Source organism: Pseudorasbora parva, chromosome 24 (genome assembly GCF_024679245.1).
Source record: "Pseudorasbora parva isolate DD20220531a chromosome 24, ASM2467924v1, whole genome shotgun sequence".
In the NCBI taxonomy this organism is placed as follows: domain Eukaryota; kingdom Metazoa; phylum Chordata; class Actinopteri; order Cypriniformes; family Gobionidae; genus Pseudorasbora; species Pseudorasbora parva.
In genome coordinates, this window is record NC_090195.1 from 29,177,478 (window position 1) to 29,199,550 (window position 22,073).

Here is a 22,073-nt window from a genome sequence, read left to right on the forward strand (position 1 = left end):
CACACAGCTTCTAAAGAAAAATATGACTGCACCAAATCTTCATGCACTTACGCAAGTTGTGCTGATTGATGTGCCTGTCACCTTGGAATTATACTGACACATAACAGCATGGATGCAGCATCACACTAAAGCAATAGTATAGATATTTTAGTATTTTAGATACTGACACCATTGTAGAAATGTGCTATTTACTGTCATCGATGATTAACTCATTCCGCAAATGAAAGTGTCCAAAATCTGTAATGTTCAGCCAATCATGTGATCTCAATGTCAGCCCCAAGGAACTGAACTGTTTTTTTTGTTGTTTTTTTTGTTCATAAAAGAACATTTATTATGAGTAAAACCTTCTAATTAAAGTGCCTTTATACTATTTTAACCTCTTAAACTCTGCAGACCCTGTACAGGATCCAGGATGAAATCATCAAGTATACTTTACATTTTAAATATCTGTGGAGGAGCTCTGATCTGTGTTACCATTTGAAAGCTTAGAGTCTCTACTTTCTTTGGCATTTGTTTTACACAAAGTAACTTATGTACTCTAAATTATTCTGGTACCAATTCCACCAGGATTTGGCCTACCCAAATTGAAAAGCTTCCCATACCTAAATACAGTGGTCTAAATACAAAACATTGGTGACATTTTAAAGGAAACCCTTTGAAGTTTGAAGCTTTTTTATCTTTTGGTTATAAATTCATTTTTGAAAGTGTATATCTCAGGCCCTGTGAGCTCTAGCACCCTGCAGACATGTTGGTTTTGTGTTGGGATTTGACATTCATACAATTTTGCGGAAACAGGTGAAAAACATCCAACTGTGTCGGATACGGGTGCTGGTCGGGTCGGACAAGGGGGAAACACGGGTCTAACACGGGTTTAAAACAGTCATGTGTCAACGTAAAAATATATGCATATTTTTAGGAACACATCTACAAAAATATGTCTTGCCTGTATTTCAAGTTAATCAAATAATTGTAAAATAATATCAGGTTATTTGCCGCCGCACGCCCTCCCAGGATTATCTGATTTTTCAAAGACTTCAAAGCCTTTTCAAGGCTTCAAGGGGGTCACACACCAGCGGGGAAGCTCAGCGCCGGACGTGCACATTATATATGCCACGCGCGAGCTCAGTTTTGAATCCACTTCTGACAGAAGAGCTGCACAATGTGTGCATCTTGTAGCACAGGGTGAAATCAGTACATTGGCGCTCTGTGGCGCGGCATAAATTTGAACAACTTCCTGAGCCGCCACGGACAGACACTGAATGCCGCCGCCGGTGTGCGTACACTCATTGAAAATAATGTGTTTGAATTTTAAAGGCGTGGTGCGGTGCTATATTTACTTTTATATGACCTGGCAATAAATGTGTAGGCCTATATAATGTTATGCTAAACTGATTTTATTTCGGGTGCAGGTCGGGTGTTCTATTTTAAGCGGATCGGGTCGGGTGCTGATTTTAATTAGTGCTCCGTGTCGGAAAACGGGTCGGATGCGGTTTAACGCACCGCGGGTACAGGCAGGTGCGGATTTACAAAATCGAACCCGTGCAGGACTCTGACTCCAAGTGTTTGTCTTTTTGTATGGAGCGCACTGGATGAGCATGCAGTTCAAGCTCGCTCGGCTGTGTACTCTTCTGTCCGTTCTTTCATGTTGTTATGTTTTAAGTTTCATTGGCTTTATGTCTTCATGTCTTTGAAGACACGTTGAATTGCTTGTGAGTTTGCTTTCATTGGCCATGTGCTTGTTTTTTTTTGTCATGTTTGGTTAAGCACATGGTTTGTCATGTGTTTCTTTGTGCAATGGGCTCTAGTGATGTCCGGTTTGCGAACGAATCGTTCTTTTTAACCAGATCTTTATAGTGAACCGGTCGAACCAGTTCACCAAATCGAACTGAATCGTTCTAAACGGTTCGCATCTCAAATCAGGGCTGATCCCACAAGTTACTGTATTTATTAACTTTCTGACATCTGTGACAGTCTCTCAAACTAGAAATAAAACTAATATCTTGAAGTAGATGCTGTAACTCCAATCGTTTGCTGAAGTGAGACATGTTTTGCTGAGAGATCTGATGAACTCACGAGCAGCTGATACTGAGCATGCGCGTGTAACCGAACGAGAGGCTCTCGGATCCTCGGATCAGCAGTACAGAATCAAAAACCGTTTCTGTCGGACACGTTCGATACTGAGAACCGATGAGCCAATGAGCCGATGAGCTGCGCATGCGTGCTATTTGTTAAGAGGAACGAAATACAGGTTAAGTGTATAAAACTAATCACGTTTGGAAACATCATAACACAGCTGTCTCATCTGTATTATTTTAAAGTTTTGGAAACAATGGATTGTAAAACGGTCAAATTAAACATTTATTTGTTTTATCAATAATGCATGATATTTTCAGGAACAGTTTTTACCTTATTTAATTTCTAAGTCGATACACATTTTAAAATGTAATCAAAACCGTAGGTTTAATATAGACAATTCAGCTTGCAGCAGTTAGCAGCTCAGCACCCACACACACACACACTGATACAGCGGTTCTCGAGTCAGATCGACCGGGTTGCAACAGATCACCAATACAGAATCGAGAACCGTTTCTATCGGACACGTTCGATCTTTCGGACATGTTCGATTCTGAGAACCGGTGAGCTGAGATACTGAGCATGTGTGATAGCGTCGTAACCAAACTGTTTCTCTCGGAGTGGGAGTGCTGATGCTGATAATACATGAGCCCGGGTGAACACTGAGGATTTGTGTAAGTATTATGTCAATGTAAGTTTATTTAATCCGTGTAAAACATCAGTGTTTGCATGACAGTGACAGTGACAGTCTCTCAAACTAGAAATAAAACTAATATCTTGAAGTAGATGTTGTAACAATCGATTCAGTTCGATTTGGTGAACTGTATTGAGTGCTGTTGCAAAACAAATGAAAAAATGTATCCAAGATGATGATGATGTCAATAATAATTATTACTATACTAAGTTTTGATACTTTATATGGATGTGTTTGAATGTATTTTCATCCGCCGGGAAGATAGAAATGAAAAATTCTATTTCATATTCATATCTCTATTTATCGTGCACTTTGATCTTTGCAACTTTGCAGACCTTTTAGAATTACAAACAGCTACACTACATGAAAGGTACAACCTGGAAAAGCATAATAGGGGAAATTAATTTTTTTTTTACTATTTTAATATTTAATTTAGATATGCAACTGGCTTCACAACAAATATCCACTATTACATTAGCTTCATTGCATTACTGAAAAAAGCAAACGTGCATAACGTAGACATTAATCATTAACAGAAAGAAAAGCTTGTCAATCATTGACCAATATGAAATCTAAAGAGAAATAAGAGACTAGCACTGGTTGGCCTGTCCCGCACACAATCTCAGCTGTGCACTTGCTGCTTTTCAGCGTCAGATGGAATGCAAAGACAGGTTTAGACCTGAACTTCCGTGTCAGGCAGGAAGTAAGAGAACTATCAGTGACTAACATACAAGTGCTACAGCTCAGCAGCCTGCTGCATGTGGGTTGGGTGGTGTCCACCGTTAAACAGGAAAGAGAGGCATTTTACTGGAAACATATTTATGACCCCATCACCTACTCAATAAAGCTAAAAGATAAACCAAGGTAAGTTATGTTTTTCTCAAACAAATAGTGTGGTTGACAACTAGGACTGGGTTTTGTGTTTTAATGACTTTACTGACTTAATTTTATGGGGGGAAAAATGTTAACATGCTACATGTACCTGTATTTGTCTGTAGTGAGGATGTGAGTCAGTATATTTGATTATTGATCAGAAATGAAGAAGACATGGACAGATTTGCTTCTGACTGATGTGTTGTCTAATATGTTGGGACAAAGGGTTATTTGCAATGCTTTGTGGAGAAAATCCTAGACTAATTCTTGTCTTCTAACTGGATTCCTTTAAAATGAATTCATTATATTGTTGTGACTGGCCAGATATTATATTTTCACTATCATAAGTACAGCACAAATAACACCCATATTAGTATGATATTGTCATTCACTAAAAGACTACAACAGTCCAATAGTTCTGGAAATTTTGAATAACACATGCTGTCAGCTCTCTAAATTAGCAAATAACAGTCATTTGTACAATACTCGCTAAAGTACGTTTGTTTCTGGGCTCATCTACTGAAAATCATCCAGAAAATCATCCACAAAAATGAACCCCTGCATAGCCTTAAAGCAGTTCTAGCCTTAAAAGCACACTTTAAAAAAAAAAAAAAAAAACTTTTTAAAATAATAATAAAGGGTGTGTTTTTAATAGAACAGCTTACTTATTAACGTATACCAACACTGTGGCAGGAATCATAGAATGGCACACCAGCTGAACTAAAACACTGTCCAAGTGTTTTAGGAAGAAACAAACAGGAGACTGCTTTTCTACCAGGTTACACTAAAGTCAACAGTCTGTCTGCTTCTATAATGACTGTTTTCCTCAGACTGAAATAACTACTAAAGAATGATAGCATCTCGGTGATTTTAAAAAGCATTACTGTGACAACATTAGCTGCTAGGCTATTCAGAGAACTGGGAATGAACTGCTTTTTACTCAATTGTGGAATGCTGTAAGATACATTGTTAAAACTAGCATTCAGTCCTGTGGTAAATGCCAACAAGATTGTAGCCTCATAAGTGACATTTAAATGTCAAAAAGTCCTATATATTTAGTCTGTTTATACAGGAATTAACTTTTATTAATAGTGCCTGCTAAAGGAAGCATCACTTTTAGTATAATGTATTAGTTTTGAGGGAGATTTGAACAAACTCAACAAAGTAAATTTAGACACTTTTCATGTCAAAGATATGAATGACCCAGCCGATCTCACGAAAAATGTGTATAAATAGTACGAGTGTGCAATGTCGTGGAATGTATACGCCAAAACTCATTTTGGCGTGCATATGATACGCATTTTATGGCGTATTATACATACGAACCCCCCACCCCACTACCCTAAACCTACCCAAGAGAGCGTGTCATATATACGCCATAAAGTGCGTATCATATGCACGTGAAAAACAGCAAATCATATGCACGCCAAAATGAGTTTTGGCGTATACATTCCACGACATTGCACACTCGTACTATTTATACGCATTTATGTGTCATATTGTTTGTCCTCATATTAAAGATGGATATCTTATGTACTTTTGATGTACTTTTCTAAGTGATCAGACTTCCACATGATACCATTTCCTGATACTATTGAAAAAATCCCATAAACTATATGTGGACTCTTTTTTTATATATGCTCAACATTTTATTGTACAACACTTTTGCAACTCTGTTGCTTGTAAATGTGTTACAAAAATACATTTTGACTTGACTTTTGACATTGGCCAGTATGCAACCACTAAGAAGGGATTGCACTTAACTGTAATGAATGTGTACTTGTAGTGTACCTAAAGGGATAGGTCTGCCAAAAATGAAAATTTTATGTTTATCTTACCCCCAGGGCATCCAAGATAAAGGTGAATTTTGTTTCTTCAGTAGAACACAAATTAAGATTTTTAACTCCATCCGTTGCAGTCTGTCTGTAACATAATGCGTGTGAATGGTAACAAAATCTATAAGAGTAAAAAACCATGCACAGACAAATCCATATTAAACCCTGCGGCTCGTGACGACACAGTGATGTCAGTGACACGAAACGATCAGTTTGTGCGAAATACTAAACAAATTTTACATATATATATATATATATATTTTTTTTTTACCTCTAATACACCACTATGTCCAACAGCCTTCAGCGCACAGTGATCTCTTGATCTCATGTACACTGACCTCTTATTTTCATGACTGTTTATTAACACACTTTTAAAATGTTCACCTTGTTATAATATAACATTGAAAGTTTTACTTTATCTTATATTGGGCTCTAAAGAAGTTCATTATTTGTGTTGACTAACTTAAAGCACATGTAAAGTACTTAGTTATAATTTTAACTGTAGTTTCTTCTTCAATCTTATATTTAGAGTAAATATACTTTAAATGTACTAAATTGCAACGTCATCATTACTAAATAATATACAAATAGAAAACGATGAGCTAATTTATTTTCCAGACATAAAATCTTACAGAGATGCAATATTATATTTACCATAACGCTTAACAGAAAAGAGGAGGATACTATGCCGCAAATAGAATGGCTGACATCATCACCTCAAACATGTCATTTAAAGCAGCACTTGGCAACTTTTGCTCTCGGGGTCCCCCTACAGTTGGGAAAAAATTATGTCCTCAACTACTGTCGTAAGCTGTCATCCTACAACAGGGGATGCCATCGCGCGTGCATTTGTTGACATGACAGCCCTGAACTAGTAATGCGCGGATAACCCGCGGACCCCGTATGTCTATTTAAGGGTCGCAGGTGCGGGGCGGGTTGTAAAAATCTATACAGTGCTGCGGGGCGGGCCAAATAACTTCATAAAAGCGTCCCCGCGGGTTGGTGCAGCACCAACAGTTCCCCTGAACACTGCAGGAGGAGTTCACATGCAGGTGTTCTTCTGGCGGCGCGTGTGAAATGTCTTCATCCCAGGTACACTCAGTGGCATATGTTTCAGCATATCATATGAATATAATTTCATGGGTTTTATTTTTTTAAATGCCAAATAATCACGATGCTCACGTTTACAAGCCAGCGTCATTATAGTAGTCTATTGGTTACCGTTTGACAGAATCTATATGATACTTCAGTTCAGTGTTTGAGTGGTAGGTAGGTAGCTCACCGTAACAAGCATGACAGCATCGGTCGGGCACGCCTCCTTCAGCTCACGCCGACGAGCAAACGCTGGTCCAATGTTGATCCCCGTCCTGCCTTTAATCCAATAACTTTTTCGTTTCTTCTTATTGCTTTCCTCCAACAAAACCTTTTTTCTTATTTGTCTGTGCTGCATCGGACATGACTATATTATCCGACGAACAAAGTTGAGCTCGCATGTCCGAATGTAAGGAAGTGTGGGTGTTGGTGGAAGTGACGTATATGCCGTAAAGCAGTCGAATTTTGTAGTTATTTTTGTTCTTGGGTTACTACCCGAAACCCGAAGTTTAAAAGTACGATTAAAACGATACAGACCACGTCAAGCTATGGCAGACATGTCATTCAACCTATTGTAAGTCGATGTATCGTCACAAGAGTCTTGAAAATATATTATGAAGGTTGAAAAGTTACCTAGTGCTGTTTAAATAAAGATTTATTCTGACACAAGGTCCTAACATGACTATTATTTCATTTCTTTCTGTAGTGTTACAGTAAATATATGTAGCATAAATCTAACAAAACACATGCTTAAATTTTAATGTGAGCTTGTATTGATGATATATTGATGGCATGCATATAGCTGTGAAACTGTTTGGAAAAAAAGAAACATAAGAGACATATAAGAACCAGCAGAGAGATAAAGAGTGTCATCTGTTTCCTGTTGGAAACTTTCAAAATGCTTTCAAAATCTTATGAGAGGAAGTTGCTGAAACCACTTCCCCGTGTAGCAGGCAGCACACACAGCTCTCTGATTGGCTGCATGGCAGTGCTTCATTTAAACAAGACAACACATTGTTATACTCGCAGGTGCTGGTGGTACAGACTCTGCCGGTTTGGTTTGACATATCAGTTGAAAAATGTATTTGTTTTTGAGGAGCATTGCAGCACTGCTCATCTTTTAATGAATATTCACTTGTGTTGTATTGTTCCTTTCATTGAAATCCAAATGAATAAAAATGGTTGGTAAGGTGTTTTGAGTGGGTTTGGCCTAGTGCTCTATGATATTCTGCTTTTAATATGGCTTGAGTCCTTTGTCCATTGTTTTATCCACCAGAGGAAAAACTTAAGTCTCACTTAGAAAAGAGGAATCATTCATGTCTGTAATACAAGCCGAGTAAAACAAAGCTAGGCAACAAAAAAATGTTAACATGTGCATTAATTCAAAGCTGTTGTGCAAACGATTTGCTGAATACGGGACAATAAGAGGGAAGTAGGAGAGAGTTGGGTATTTTGGACCACGATTACCAGATACTGTTTGTCTAATTATAGCTGGAATAATCAGCAGATATGTTAATATATCTATCTTTTTTCCTACTGGTTCATATACTGTACATTAACTTTAAGAAAAGGAATATCTGTTGTAGAACATTAACTGATTTATACACTTACTACCAACGTTACAATATAATGAGTCAGAGAATGATATATGTGCATGTAAGTTATACTTTCTGTAATATTGTATGCTCAGGCTGTACTAAGCATTCATGGGCAGGATTCTGCATGTCTTGGCAAAGAATGAATGTGTAAAAGAGTTATGCAAGCCAGGCTTTTATCTCTAGCCTCTGGATGGATATTGTGCAATGTTTAGCTTTGGGTTAAAAAAAATGTATATATAAATATGTGCACAGGGACTCTATATTACCAATCATCATCTTTTACGCTAGTGTAACCAGTAAAAATGACTCCATCCAGTTGATCAATTCTGCACAGCAGTTACAAACTAGTTCAAGGCCAGATTATCCAGATGACAACATCCCCAGCTAACAAAAATATATTCTAAGAATGTTTAGCTAATGGTCCTATCAAGTTATTTTGAAATGTTTCATGTTTAAAAAACTTTATTTTTTGGTTATGCAAATGTTAAGTGAACATTAAATTTAGCAAATGTAATGGGATTTTTACTTTTGAATGTTCTCTAAACATTTTAAAACAAGACCCACCCTTTAAAATCTAGACCCACCCTAGCGGCAGCAAATCTAATCTGCCTACGAGTATCGGCTAGCAACTCTCAATATACTTCTGAGCTGTAAAAAACAAACTCTGATCAGGCCAATCATATCATATATAGAGTCAGTGGGCAGGGCTTAACAAAATGATGGCCGAGTTGCGTTTGCGTGCTTCTAGTAAACACAGAAACTAGCGAACAGCAGTCTTTCGAATCAGCTTTGACCACGACTCTGAAAGACTTGGAGTTAAGCTTTTCTCTGAAAAAAGAACAAAGAACGGCACTGAAGTCATTCTTAAAAATTGTGTTCAGAGTTTTGCTGACCGGATAAGGCGAAAGTTTAATCTACCAAATAGCTCTGCTTCACCTTCGTTGCTCTGGTTGGTTGTAGCGCCATCCTATTGCGTGCAGAGGGAGTTTGAAAGACAACCGTTTATCCCGCCCCTCAGATTGAGCCCTGTCAATGGTGAGTTTCCAGACCAAACATCTTGATGTGGGTCTGGCTTGTCAGGCTAGTAACATTTAACTCTATTCAACGGAATTGACGGAAATTTCCAGTAGTTAAAGAGTACTGAATCTCCTGATCAAAATACATGTGAAGAAGAAGCAGAAGCAATAGCATGCACTGATCAGGCATAAAAATATGACCACTGACAGGGGAAGTGAAAAACACTGATTAGCTCTTCATCACAGCACCTGTAAGTGGATGGGATATATTAGGCAGCAAGTGAACATTTTGTCCTCAAAGTTGATGTGTTAGGTACAGGAAAAGGGGCCAAACATAAGGATTTGAGCAAGTTTGACAAGGGCCAAATTGTGATGGCTAGACAACTGGGTCAAAATTATCTATCAAGGAAGGAACAGTGATGAACCGGTGACAGGGTCATGGTTCAAGGCTCATTGATGCACGTGGGGAGCAAAGGCTAGCCCGTGAGCTCCGATCAAACGCAACCGCAGATGAGCCACAGACCAGTCAGGGTGCCCATGCTGACCACTGTCCACTGCCGAAACTGGGCATGTGAGAATGCCTGGACTGGACTGAACTGGACCATGAAGCAGTGGAAGAAGGTGGCCTGGTCTAATGAATCACATTTTCTTTTACATCACATGGATGGCTGGGTGCGTGGCTTACCTGGAGAACACATGTCACCAGGATGCACTATGGGAAGAAGGCAAGCTGGCAGAGGCAGTTTGATGCATTGGGTAATGTTCTTTTGTGGAAACCTTGGGTCCTGCCATCCATGTGGATGTTACTTTGACACGTACCACATATCAAAAATGGTTCAGCAATGGTTTAAAGGAGCACAACGAGTTTGAGGTGTTGACTTGGCCTCCAAATTCTCCAGATCTCAATCCAATCAAGCATCTGTGGGATGTACTTAACAAACAAGTCCGATCCATGGAGGTCCCACCTCGCACCTTACAGGACTTAAAGGATCTGCTTCTAAAATCTTGTTGCCAGATAGCACAGCACACCTTCAGAGGTCAAGTGGAGACCATGCCTTGATGGGTCAGGGCTGTTTTTGCAGCAAAAGAGGGACCAACACTGATCGCAGATAAGCAGAATGCATGTAAAATAATGCGATCATCAACATTAAACAGCATATAAATAAAAAAAAATGCCTAATGTTACTGAATTAAATGCTGACCCAGGACAAGGTACTGTATAAGACTGTAAATCTTTGGGGGTGTTGAAGGACTCAATCTACTCCATCTGTTTAGATCATCATTCTGAATCGGAATGAAGTCTTTGACAAAAACATGTTTTTCTCAGCTTTTTGCTCAAAATGTGTCTTTTTTTTAACTTACACATATTCAAGTGTTGATCAAAAATAATGCATTAAGACAAAATCTTTGTTGTTGTTGTTGTTTAAAAGCAGAGGCTCTTTTATTTCTTTTGATATATTTCAGCTGTTGTTCATAATGCTTCCCTTATTAATTGTGTATACACACACCCTATTTTGTCCTGTTCCTTCTGGATTACTGTTGTTGCTTATGCGTGATGAACATGTTTATTCTCCTGAGAGTCTCCTGTGTAATTCTGTTCATGGATTAAAGAGTATTTGAGTGTATGCTTGACTCCTTTGTGTTGGATTCAACCAAAAATGGTGTAAAATTGAATGGGACTGTCCCCCGCAGAATGGTCACTCGCTGGAGGAATATCTGTGGAGTTTTTGGAGATCTCAAACAAGGCACGCTGGAAGAATGAGACCCTTAAACAGCTTTTTTGGAGTGGAATGGCCAACATTCTTGGATAGATGCTGGTGATGAGGGAGGAGCAGCATCTCTTCTCTGAGTTTGTGGAGTATGCCTTATGGGTTTGTGGATCCTCCCTCAATGTGGGTGTTGTGGGGGACAACAGCATCAACTCTGACTCTCCAGGGACTTTTAACACCTGTTGTTGTCCCAGATTCCTGGACAGCAAAAGAAAACCTCTGCACACACCTGATGATGCCTGATCCTACCACAGAACCAGAGACTGAGCCAGTGCCTGTCATGGACCATGAGCATGAGCCCCTTCCAAACATGAATTCAGTTCATCATGGAGCCAGTGCCACTTGCCATATCTGTCCTTAGGCTTTGTCCTTAGGTCCATAACAAAGACAATACCATTTGCATAGTCCACCCCAGGGTTAGAAGGGGATCACTGGCTCATTGATATTACAGCGGAGCCAACTCCCACCCTTTCCTGCACTCTGGATCTGGTTAAGCCAGCTATGGTTATGGACAATCCAATCACACCCAGTACCCTTCCCTCCCACTCCATTCAGTCCCCTGCACTAGCCTGTCCCACTGGTACCTCTAAGCTCCTCTGCTCGGTCCTCTGCGCTAGTTTCTGCAAGCTCATTGGCTCTGCCTTGGGAACCTTCACCACCAGCATGGCTCTGTGAAGCGGACCACACCTCAGGCCTCCTGACCCGTTATTACCCTTTGTCTCTGTATTGGCTCTGCGCTCCTTCAGCTCGGCTATGGTCCGCCGTCACTCAGACTCCACAGGGCACCCTCATCCCTCCGGCTTCACCTTGGTCTCTCATCATTCTGGTTTCACCATGGACTTCCAGACCTCCATCTGCATCTCAGTCCTCCACCCCTTTGGTTCCTTCTTCCCTCCAGTTTGAACTTGGTCCTCACTCCCTCTGGTGTCGCCCCTTTCTGCCAGGCCCCCGCTCCATCACAGAGGATTGGATTTAACCATACAACTCCATCCCAACATAAAGTGGAGGATAACCCTGCTTATTGCCAAGTTTTAAAAGATACATTTTAGAATAAACAATGTCCTCCATACGTCATTCGTAGTAGCAATTTAATTCACAATATGACTCTATTGATATACAACAAGAGAGAGAGAACATAGTGACATGAAAGTAGTACTGGTATATTGCCAAGGATGACGATGAAAAAATCTAGTCTGGTAGCCATTATATAAAAATATTTGGTTACACTTTATTTTAAGGTGAAATTGTTACTGAGTATTGTTACTGAGTAACATTAATTAACAACATATACTTATAATAAGGTTATGGTTTGGTTCAGAAGTTAGTTACTTGTAATTATGCATATATTTGTTGTATTTTTGTATTTTACATTCACCACTTCATAAGTTAAACCAACTATGACGAATTTCACGTCTGATAATCCCGGAAATAAGAAAAGAAATGGTCCATTCGCCAAACAGAAATCATTATTTAAAAAAAAAAAAAAAAAGTATTACATATGGACATGATAATAAATGAAATAATTTGTTGAAATTTTATTTGTTTTTGCATTTAATAGTTTCTGTGCTTTATTTTTATTATTCACAGTCTTTAAGCAGAGTTTTTAACAATAATATTGTAAGACTTATCCTAAAAAAGTCTTATCTTATGTCTTACCTATCGCCCATCTGTTTCTGTTTTAGATGGATGACATTGATGCCATGTTCAGCGACATGCTGCAGGAGATGGATCTCCTAACGCAGGTATGTTTCCTGTGTGGATACGTCTAATATCCTTAAGACAGACTTTCTAGATAATAAATAAATAAAGTAATATTTCTAACATTAACCTTTCCCCAAATTTTCATTTTATGTTTATGGTCACTTTAACAGAAGACAACAGTTACTATCCATTCAAAAAATGGCAATGTTCATTTTATTTAGTTAATGAGTATGATGAGTTTGAAATGTGTATATTCATGCAATATAACTTAGTGATGGTCTGTGAGCCAGCAGCTGCAAATAATCGGAACACAAAATAATGGATAGCAGGAAGCACACATATTAACATTGATATATACAGTGGTTGGACAATGAAACTGAAAAAGACAGGTTTCCAGGTTTTCCAGCATCAATTTGTCTTAGGAAAGACAGATACAAGACCTTTACAGTGGCCAGAGGAAGTGGTGGAGTAAAACAATTTCTGACCTCCAAAATACGTAAAAGTGTCACAAAATATATTGATCTGCAGACTGTGCAAACCATGAGAGATGTTCAACTTCTATCACAAGTCTTGCGGTGTGTATTGATGCAAAATCATGCTGATACACAGCACCTCCTTGAGGGTGCAATGTTTGAACCATTAGGTGCTCATGGTCCTCCAGAAGGGTTTGGTAGACCCTGACAGTGACGTGCCCATCAAGTAGGGAATGCCATGATATTGCAGCCCAAACCATTACTGATCCACCCCTGTGCTTTACTTGGGGATGCAACAGTCCACGTGTTAAGCCTTTTTGGGCTCCACGACGTAACTCCCATGGATGAGGGAAAAACAGTGAAGGTGGACTGATCAGAGAACAATACATGTTTCACTTTGTCCACAGCCCAATATTGCAAGGTTAGCACCAATGAAATTAACATTTGGCATTGGAAAAAATGACCAAAAGTTATAACAGTCCGGCCATGAATAAGGACCTTGAGAAGATCCCAACTAACAATTTTGCTGGAAACAGGGGAGCTGAGGTTCACATTTATTTCTGCAGTGAGTTGGGCAGCTGTGGTTTAATGTTTTTGGATACAATCCTGGTTATTCCCTGGACATCCCTTTCAGACAGCTTCTTCTTACGTCGGCATTTACTCCTGTTGGGTGTAGTTAGTCCTACCTGGTAGTTTGCCGACATTAGCCAGGGGCTGGTTGTATCAACCACTTAGACTAGTCTTAAAAGTAAGTTATCAAGCAGCTGGGGTTAGGTGTCTTGCTCAAGGATACCTCGACACTTGGTCAGGTGGAACCGGGGATCGAACCACCAACTTTCCGGTTTATAGACAACCTACATGAACCACTGAGCCACTGCCGCCCCTATTCCATTGTTATTATGCATTGTACTATTCCGTTGGTTTTAAGCAACTAATAGCTGGATACCATAGCTCTCAATACACTTGCAAGACTTGCTGTGATGTCACAGATGAGTCAGAGAAACACAGCACAACAGTTTTTCTGATATGATAACCCTAACCCTAACCTAACCTAACCCTAACTCCAGGGATGTAGTGGAGGCTAAACGCACGTAAACGCCGTTTACGCACCTCCCAAAATTCAGAAAAAGGGTTTACCCACCTCCAAAGTGTGTTTATCCACCTCTAAATAGAGTTTATCCACTTCTAAATAGCCTACAGTTCCTAAGCCATTTTAAATTAAGCTTGTGTCGTTTTAGTTTCATATTGTTCATTTTCACTGGTTGTCTTTCATATCGTGCTGCAACTGTCAGTGAGAGTAGTGGAAAGTTCGGATCATTTTACTGACTCGGATCTTTGAGTCTCGTTCAGCAAAATGAACCAATCTTTTCTCTTCCCGTCTCTATGGGACTGACAGGAAGAACAAAAGACTCGGATCTCACCTGTCGATTCAGAATCAGAACAATCAGACCCATATGTTGCGTAATTCGCACGTGCAGTCAAAACAAAATGAACGAATCACTCTCTGAGACAACTCGGTAGTCCCGAGTCATAATAAAGATTCGTTCAAAATGAACGAATCACTCTCTGAGACAACTCGGTAGTCCCGAGTCATATTAAAGATTCGTTCAAAATGAACGAATCATTCATGAACGACACGCAACCAAGATTCAAAAATGGATATCCAGAAATTTTCAAAATGACAATTATCCATTTGTAGTATATTTAATCAGCTTGTGACACTTTTCAATCACTTTTCAAGTGGACAAAGAGGCACTCTGGACATTGTTGTGATATTAATTAATCACAGGCAGCTGGTTTAATGTAGAGAGCATGTCGAAATCCTGTAATAAAGCTGTAATGATGCAGTGTATTTTGTGTTCAAATAGAACATTTTTGGTTTTATTGTTTTTATAGTTTAGCAAAATCGTCTGTTAATGTCGGCAGCCATTAGGCTACACTTGTGGAAACTACAGTCCAACTTATATTGTCTTTCTTCTGTTGATTACAGAAACTCAGTTTTCTTTAAATTAAAATATGTGGCACCAAATTCATCCTGCTGTCGTTAATCTGCACCTGCCTTATTAGCAATTGGCAAAAACTGAAATCGACAACTATTTTGATAATCGATTAGTCGGCTTAAGTAATTTTTTAAGACAACAGTCAAATTCTTTGATTCCAGCTTGTTTAATGTGAATATCTTCTAGTGTGTTCTCTCATATGTGCTCATATTAGCCACCTCGTATTAGTATGAATTGCCGTGAGATCGGGCTGCATAACGGTAGGCAGTGACCCACCTTACCGTGACCACGATGCAGTCACCCAGAATTTATAGTTTACCCACCTCTTTTTTTACCACTACACCTCTGCCTAACTCTGATATGTCTCCCAATATGTTATTTGAATTGCAATATTTTATGGATAGCTATGCTGTTGCTCTGCTAAATCAATCCTTCACACTCTGCTCTTACTGATGGAATGTAAAATAAGTGAAGACTGACCACCAGGCTGCATTTCCAGGCATCCAAATGCATGTTAATAAGATCATAGTTCTTTTGATGCAGTAGTTAAACAATAGCTTCCATATTTGGTATCTATCATTTGGCTTGTTCCTCATTTGTCTTTTCACAGAGCTTGGGAGCAGAAGCAGAGTCTGCGCCTTTGCCTAAACCTCCCTCCATTCCTGCCCCCCAGGAAATGAACTATTCCAGTGGTTTTACAGATATAAATGGTAAACAATATTTCAACCTAATAAGTTTCACCAGTGTCTGCTTTCTTACCAAGTTATTTCACCTGAAAGGCTCAATTCATCAAGTGTGCTCAGAATTTTTGTGAGAAAATTTGTGACTAATTAACCATAAAATTGCTTAAAATTGTGTCTGAAGGCAGCCCAAATGTGCACAGATGGGGCTGTTTGAAGTGAAGAATGTTTCTCTACAGTATGTCTGCGATTAAAGACTGAATAACCCACTTATATATTGGCCTCGTCAAGCTCAAAAGTATGAAAAAACAAAAAACAAAGGTGTTCTTAGCACAAGAAGATTACATGTAAACACACTGTAAAAAGTGGTAACATGTAATTGTTATTTCTACCTGATTTAACCAAAAATTTGTTTATATATATATAAATTGGTTCAATGATGTTTAATTATATATATATATATATATATTGCTTTTCCAGTGTAATAATGTGGTATGGTGCAATTATATATGATGTTTGTAAATCTGTCTCTTCCGTGATACCCTGAAATTTTGAATATTCCAATCTAATATGATTTCTGACCTGTAAGGTTGCCAGAATAATAATCTTACACGGTGTGTTAATAGGCCAGAGGAGAACTGGCACCCCGACTGAGTCTGGTTTCTCCCAAGGTTTATTTTTCTCCATCACGCCCCGATGGAGTTTTGGTTCCTTGCCACTGTCGCCTTTGGCTTGGCTTGCTCAGTTGGGGACACTAAAAATATGATTAAAGTTATTCAACTTATTATACAAATAAAATGTATGAATTAGGTCTTATTTAATTCTATAAACTATAATACTGATCTGCCAACATTGTCGCTATATGATAAATTAAAATAAGCTGATAACATCACTGTTTTCTCCAGTACGGCTGTACAGCCAAATCTAATTTTGTCACAATATTATCCTGTTTGACACTGTGAAGCTGCTTTGACACAATCGTGATTGTAAAAGCGCTACATAAATAAAGTTGATTGATTGATTGATTGTATATAAGACATTTTTAAAATTCAACCCCAAAACATGTTAATACCAATATGTGATTTGATATGGAGAAATATCATGGTTTGTTTTTCAATTAATCAGTTACAGTGACAACAAAGAAATTGGGAGATACTACCAGAATGTATTCAGTTGTCTATGTAAAATATCATTGTGATGCATTAACCTTGGATTGAAGGTACAAGTTTAGGAACTCATTGTACAAATTCTACTTCATAATTACTGTATATATTCCCATGAGATAGGATTGTAATTTCTTGTTCCGCCCCCCACTTTTGGGGCCTTCGTAGGTTGTCAACAATGTGATGTTTTTGTTTCCCATTGTTTCCCTATATGTTTCTCTAAAGCATCATCCCTGAATGATCTGGAAGACAATGACTTAGATGCCTTGATGGCTGACCTGGTGGCAGATATCAGTGCCACAGAGGAAAAGTTTGCCACTGAAAGAGATACATCAAAGGGGTCAGCTCCATTTGCCCCAATACCCATACAGCCTCAGAGTAACTTTGGCCTTCCAGTGTCAACTGACACCTCAAAAACTGCAACTTCCTCCAACTCCATTGCAGCTCCTCCCCCACCACCCGCCTCTAAACTCTCAAAAGTAAGTATCATTCTAGATAGTCCCACACCCACAGGCCTCATGTGGTTAACACATCCTTAGCGGAAGGTTACAGGGTTTATTTTAATACAAACCAGGCCAAACAACAGATGTGAATGGATATAAAGGAATTTAAGTGCAGCCAACACTATAAAACTGCATTAACTTTATAAAGTATGAACCCAATGAATGTCTACAATATCCATTTCTTCTCTGCATGTAAAAAAAAGCCCAACCATGAAATGTAATTACCCTCATGATTGCAATGTTAGCTCAGCCGGATATTCACTGAATGTTATTTTATGTCTAGCCCAGTGCTTGAAGGAATGTACAACAGTAGATATCCAGACGGATTTCTAATGTAGATCAGCTCTGTTTCACAACCTTAAGTGAGATGCCAACCTAGCAAGCACTTTAAAGCATTGCAGATATATTTCAGATGCAAAGGCTGTTTAACTAGTATTGTGTACATCCTTCTTTGAATCCTAGAATGCCTTGCATCACGCTCAGTTATTTCCTTTATTTTCATTTTTTATTTAAGATGGATGTCATATTGCGAGGTACAGGCTATACCCTTGTAAAAAGAAGTGTGCTTAATTGTATTGAATGCACTCTTGTAATGTACATCAAATCTTAAAAAAGAATATTTAAAAAACTGTATTTGCAAATATATGTGAAAAAAGGCGACTACCTTAATAGTTTTTCACACAGTTTACACACTTGCACATCGCATTTGGTTAACACTTAAGTAAATTTTTTAAATAAAGTGCTGGCCTACTTAATATATTTAATATATTAATATATTTTAATCAAAACTACCAATTAAGTATTGATAGATATAGTTTAGTCTAATTACATTAGTATGTGTGTATATTCTAGTTAATCACATTAGCATTATTCTAATGTCAAACTTTACATATCAACACTATTTGTATTCTGTGCGGATTATTCCAAATCAGTCGCTTATGAAGTTCCATTTCAGTTAAGATGCACAACACTCTTATTTTTGTCAGTTTTAAGCCGTGCATTTCCCATATGTGGAGCCTTTTAATGCCCCGTTGTCTCCACAAAACCTTAATTAAGATCATATCACTCGAAAAATCATTGATATAGGTGTATATTTTGTCTGTTAAGTAATGATAGTTGTGTATCTCCCCCAGGAAGAACAAGAAGAACAGCAGAAAGCAGACAAAATCAAGCTTGCTTTGGAAAAGTTAAAGGAGGCCAAAGTGAAAAAGGTGAGTGATGAATTCAACTTAATAATTTAATAAATGTTTCATCTTGAATGCACATTAAATAATATTATGCTTGACTTTGGCTGTTCTAAAACAGCTGGAGAATATTAAATCCCTTTATCTAGGATGTGAGCCATTTAACTGCAAACATATAGGCGCTTTTCATGGCATCGTTCAGTGCTGTGCCGAAGAAACGGCTGGCTGTTGTAGCTGGTCTGGGTGAGCAGAGATCCACCACTGACCCATTTATAAAACAGTAATGATGTCAATGAGATCATGGTATTCTAAAACATGGCAGGAATCTGCTGCATGGTCATGCATAACCGCATGCAAGCATAAAAAGAACATCGCTTAAAGGTGCACTATGTAGTATTTTTGCAGTAAAATATCCAAAAACCACTAGGCCAGTGTTATATATTTTGTTCAGTTGAGTACCTACAATATCCCAGATGTTTCCAACTATTTGTAAATTGTGAGAAAATTGCTATTTTAACTAAGGACCGGGACGTTTCAGCATAGCGTTTGAGGGAGTCGCCTGTCAATTGCGTCATATCTGCGCTACGCTTGGTTTTGGCTTTTATTTGGCAGGAGCGCTTTACTCTAGCAGTGTGAACAAGTGAACGCACGGAGTAACGTCATAACATCATTTTAAACACACTTAAATGTATCTAATATGATAAACAGAGCTACATTACCTCAAAATCATAACCGGAAGAGTGGATCAGTACAGGCGCCGGGCGACTGTGTCCCGTCCCGTCATAATAAAAGTCCCGGTATTCGCGAGGCGGGTATTTGTTTATCAATCGCTCCAGCAGCTGTGCTCAGGTCCACAACACTCGGTCCTGCTCTGCTTTAGACTACAGTAACGTTAATCACCGCTTGCATGAACGTGATTTCTGCCCGAGTCCTATTTTCCACCGGCTGTGATGTGAAGACCACATCTCCCAAGATGCTGCGCTCACACTTTGCGTCATCAAACTACGCATTTGTTTTGAATAGGCGCCCTCTAGTGGACGGAAAGTTGCATAGTGCACTTTTAAGAAAATTCACAAGACATCTTAGAAATCCATAAGAATTATTAGAAACTTTCACTGAGGTCAAATACTTCTCAGATGTTTCTCCTGAGAAAAAATCCGGAGTACCAACTGTCTAATAAGTCTGAAAGGAGATATAAACAATGACTCGCACATTACTAATCAAGATTCCAAATTTAATGTTGTAATACTGTAAACCAGATTCGGACTCGACTACCTTTAGGTCTCTGTTTTGACTTTGACTCAACCCTCTTCAGGGCCCAGTTGTGTAACTGTTGTGACTGTTATAACTTTTGGCTTAACATATCTGCTAAGTTAAGACTGTGTCTCAAGAACAAGTCTGACCAACTAGCAATAGTAAGCTAATCAGTCTTACTTTTCGTATTTTATGTAACTGACTTAAAAATGTTATTGTCTTAAAGAAAAAATTAGATGACTAACTAGTCTAAGCAGTTTATTCAACCGAGCCACAGGTCTCTGTCTTGCTTTGGACTCAACCAACTTCAGGTTTCGGTCTTGACTCAGACTCTGCCCTCTCCTGGTCTCTTTATTGACTCTGACTCAATCCTTTTCAGTTCTCGCTCTTGAGTCGGATTCGACCCACTTCAGCTCTCAGACTTGACTCCCCCTCTACCACATTTTGGTCTCTGTCTTGACTTAGACTCAACATTCTTTAGGTCTTGGTCTCTGTGTTGACTGGCAGTCAACCCTTTTCAGTTCTCTGTCTTGACTTGAAATTGACCCTCTTAATGGCAAAATATGTCTATTTTTGTGTCTCATGATGTTAGGAGAAACATCTGAATCTAATGACGCCTAAATTGCATCTTCAACAATAAAAGAGCAAGCTTTGTGCAATAATTGTTCCATTAGATATACTTTGCTTTTTGTAAAATATGCTGAACTCAATCTCAACCCTCTTTTGAGCTCTGTCCTTACCTGGACTTGACCCCCAGGTCTAGGTCTTGATTTGGACTCAAGTTTCTTCAGGTCTCTGTCTTAACTTGTACTCAAACCTCTTCAGGTCTCTGTGTTGACTGGCAGTCAACCTTTTTCTTGACTTAGGGTGCTTTTACACTTCCCAAGTTCGATTGCTCGCCCCTCCCCTTGCCCCTGCTGGACTATGTTCATATTATATTATTTGACTCCTAACCGGGGTTTGTTTGTGTCATCAAAGCAGCAGCTGTTTACACCGTTGCTTAGTAACGACAGCCAGCGTGAAGGCGGCGAAATGCATAGCGTAACTTGCTCCCGTGAACACGCTACAAAGTGGGCGAGAGAGAGCTGTTCCTGTAGGCTAAAGTGTTGCAGACATGCCATCGAAATGAAGTTATTTTCACCGCAAGTGCTCGACTTCTGTGTTCAGCCTTCCTTGGGACACTGGACTTTGGGAGCAATGGTTACAATTTGTGTTTAATTCAGTTCCTGCTGATTACAATGTAAATTTAGCCATCTGTGCGGCACATTTCACAGAAGATGAATCTTCAAGACTCTTCACAAGTTCAATACTGAATTTGCTCAAAGGCTAAACTAAAAGATGAAGAAGTTCCCACTTTAAAGGGAGAAGCTGCTGTTTATGGGCCTAAACCTATAAGTACATGTTTTTTAAATGTGTAGCTTCTGTGTGTGTTTTGGTTGCATCAAGACCAACACGGTTTGGCTACGCAGTTAACTAAATTGTTTCATACTTCTCCAACAAACGGCTACAAACACATATATATATATATATATATATATATATATATATATATATATATATATATATATATATATATATATATATATATATATATATATATATAAACAAGATTTCATGCTAAAAAATAAAACAATACCTTTACAAACAAGTTACTACTCAGTCGTGTATTCGAATACAGTAAAACTTTAACCAGCATATGACAGTCACACAAAAATGCTTGAAATACGAAAATACTTACCATTCACTAACGTCCATTAAAAGCCTTGCGTGCAGAGGTTCTGCTTGTCCTTCATCACAGATATCTGGGTCTGATTCGGGCTCAAATTGGTATGGCAATATTGACACCATTATTTACACCGCAGATGTGACTTCTGCCCGTAATGGTGAGGGGCGTGGCGTTTCCGGACAACTGTGCTTGGGACTTCAGCCAATAAAAATACATTAAACTACATTTGGCCCTCGAACCAATCTAAGACCATTGTGTTTTTCCGAGGGATGGGCTTCATAGAAGCAGGAAGCAAACGAGCCGTTCAAAAATACAGTGGAGACAGCGGTGTGGAATAAAGGTAAAATATAAGAAAAATAGGGCGTTTAATAAAATAAAATAAAAAAATAAAAGTATTAAGACATGTTATACTAAGCCCCATAAACACAACCAAGCCTAG

The 22,073-nt window shown here is 38.7% G+C and overlaps 1 protein-coding gene across 2 annotated transcripts in view; it reads left to right on the plus strand.

Annotated features, from left to right (window-relative positions):
• The first annotated feature begins 2,725 nt into the window (after positions 1–2,725).
• Positions 2,726–22,073, plus strand: part of apbb1ip (amyloid beta (A4) precursor protein-binding, family B, member 1 interacting protein) — a 44,485-nt gene continuing 25,137 nt past the window's right edge. The window contains exons 1-5 of one of the 2 annotated variants that reach the window (XM_067434670.1): positions 2,726–2,747; positions 12,633–12,692; positions 15,735–15,834; positions 17,193–17,446; positions 18,604–18,681. In XM_067434670.1, the coding sequence (XP_067290771.1) occupies positions 12,633–12,692; positions 15,735–15,834; positions 17,193–17,446; positions 18,604–18,681 (492 nt within the window). In that variant the 5' untranslated portion in view covers positions 2,726–2,747. Of the gene's footprint in view, positions 2,748–3,368; positions 3,632–12,632; positions 12,693–15,734; positions 15,835–17,192; positions 17,447–18,603; positions 18,682–22,073 lie in introns of those variants that run through there. The other variant, XM_067434669.1, reaches the window with a different exon arrangement.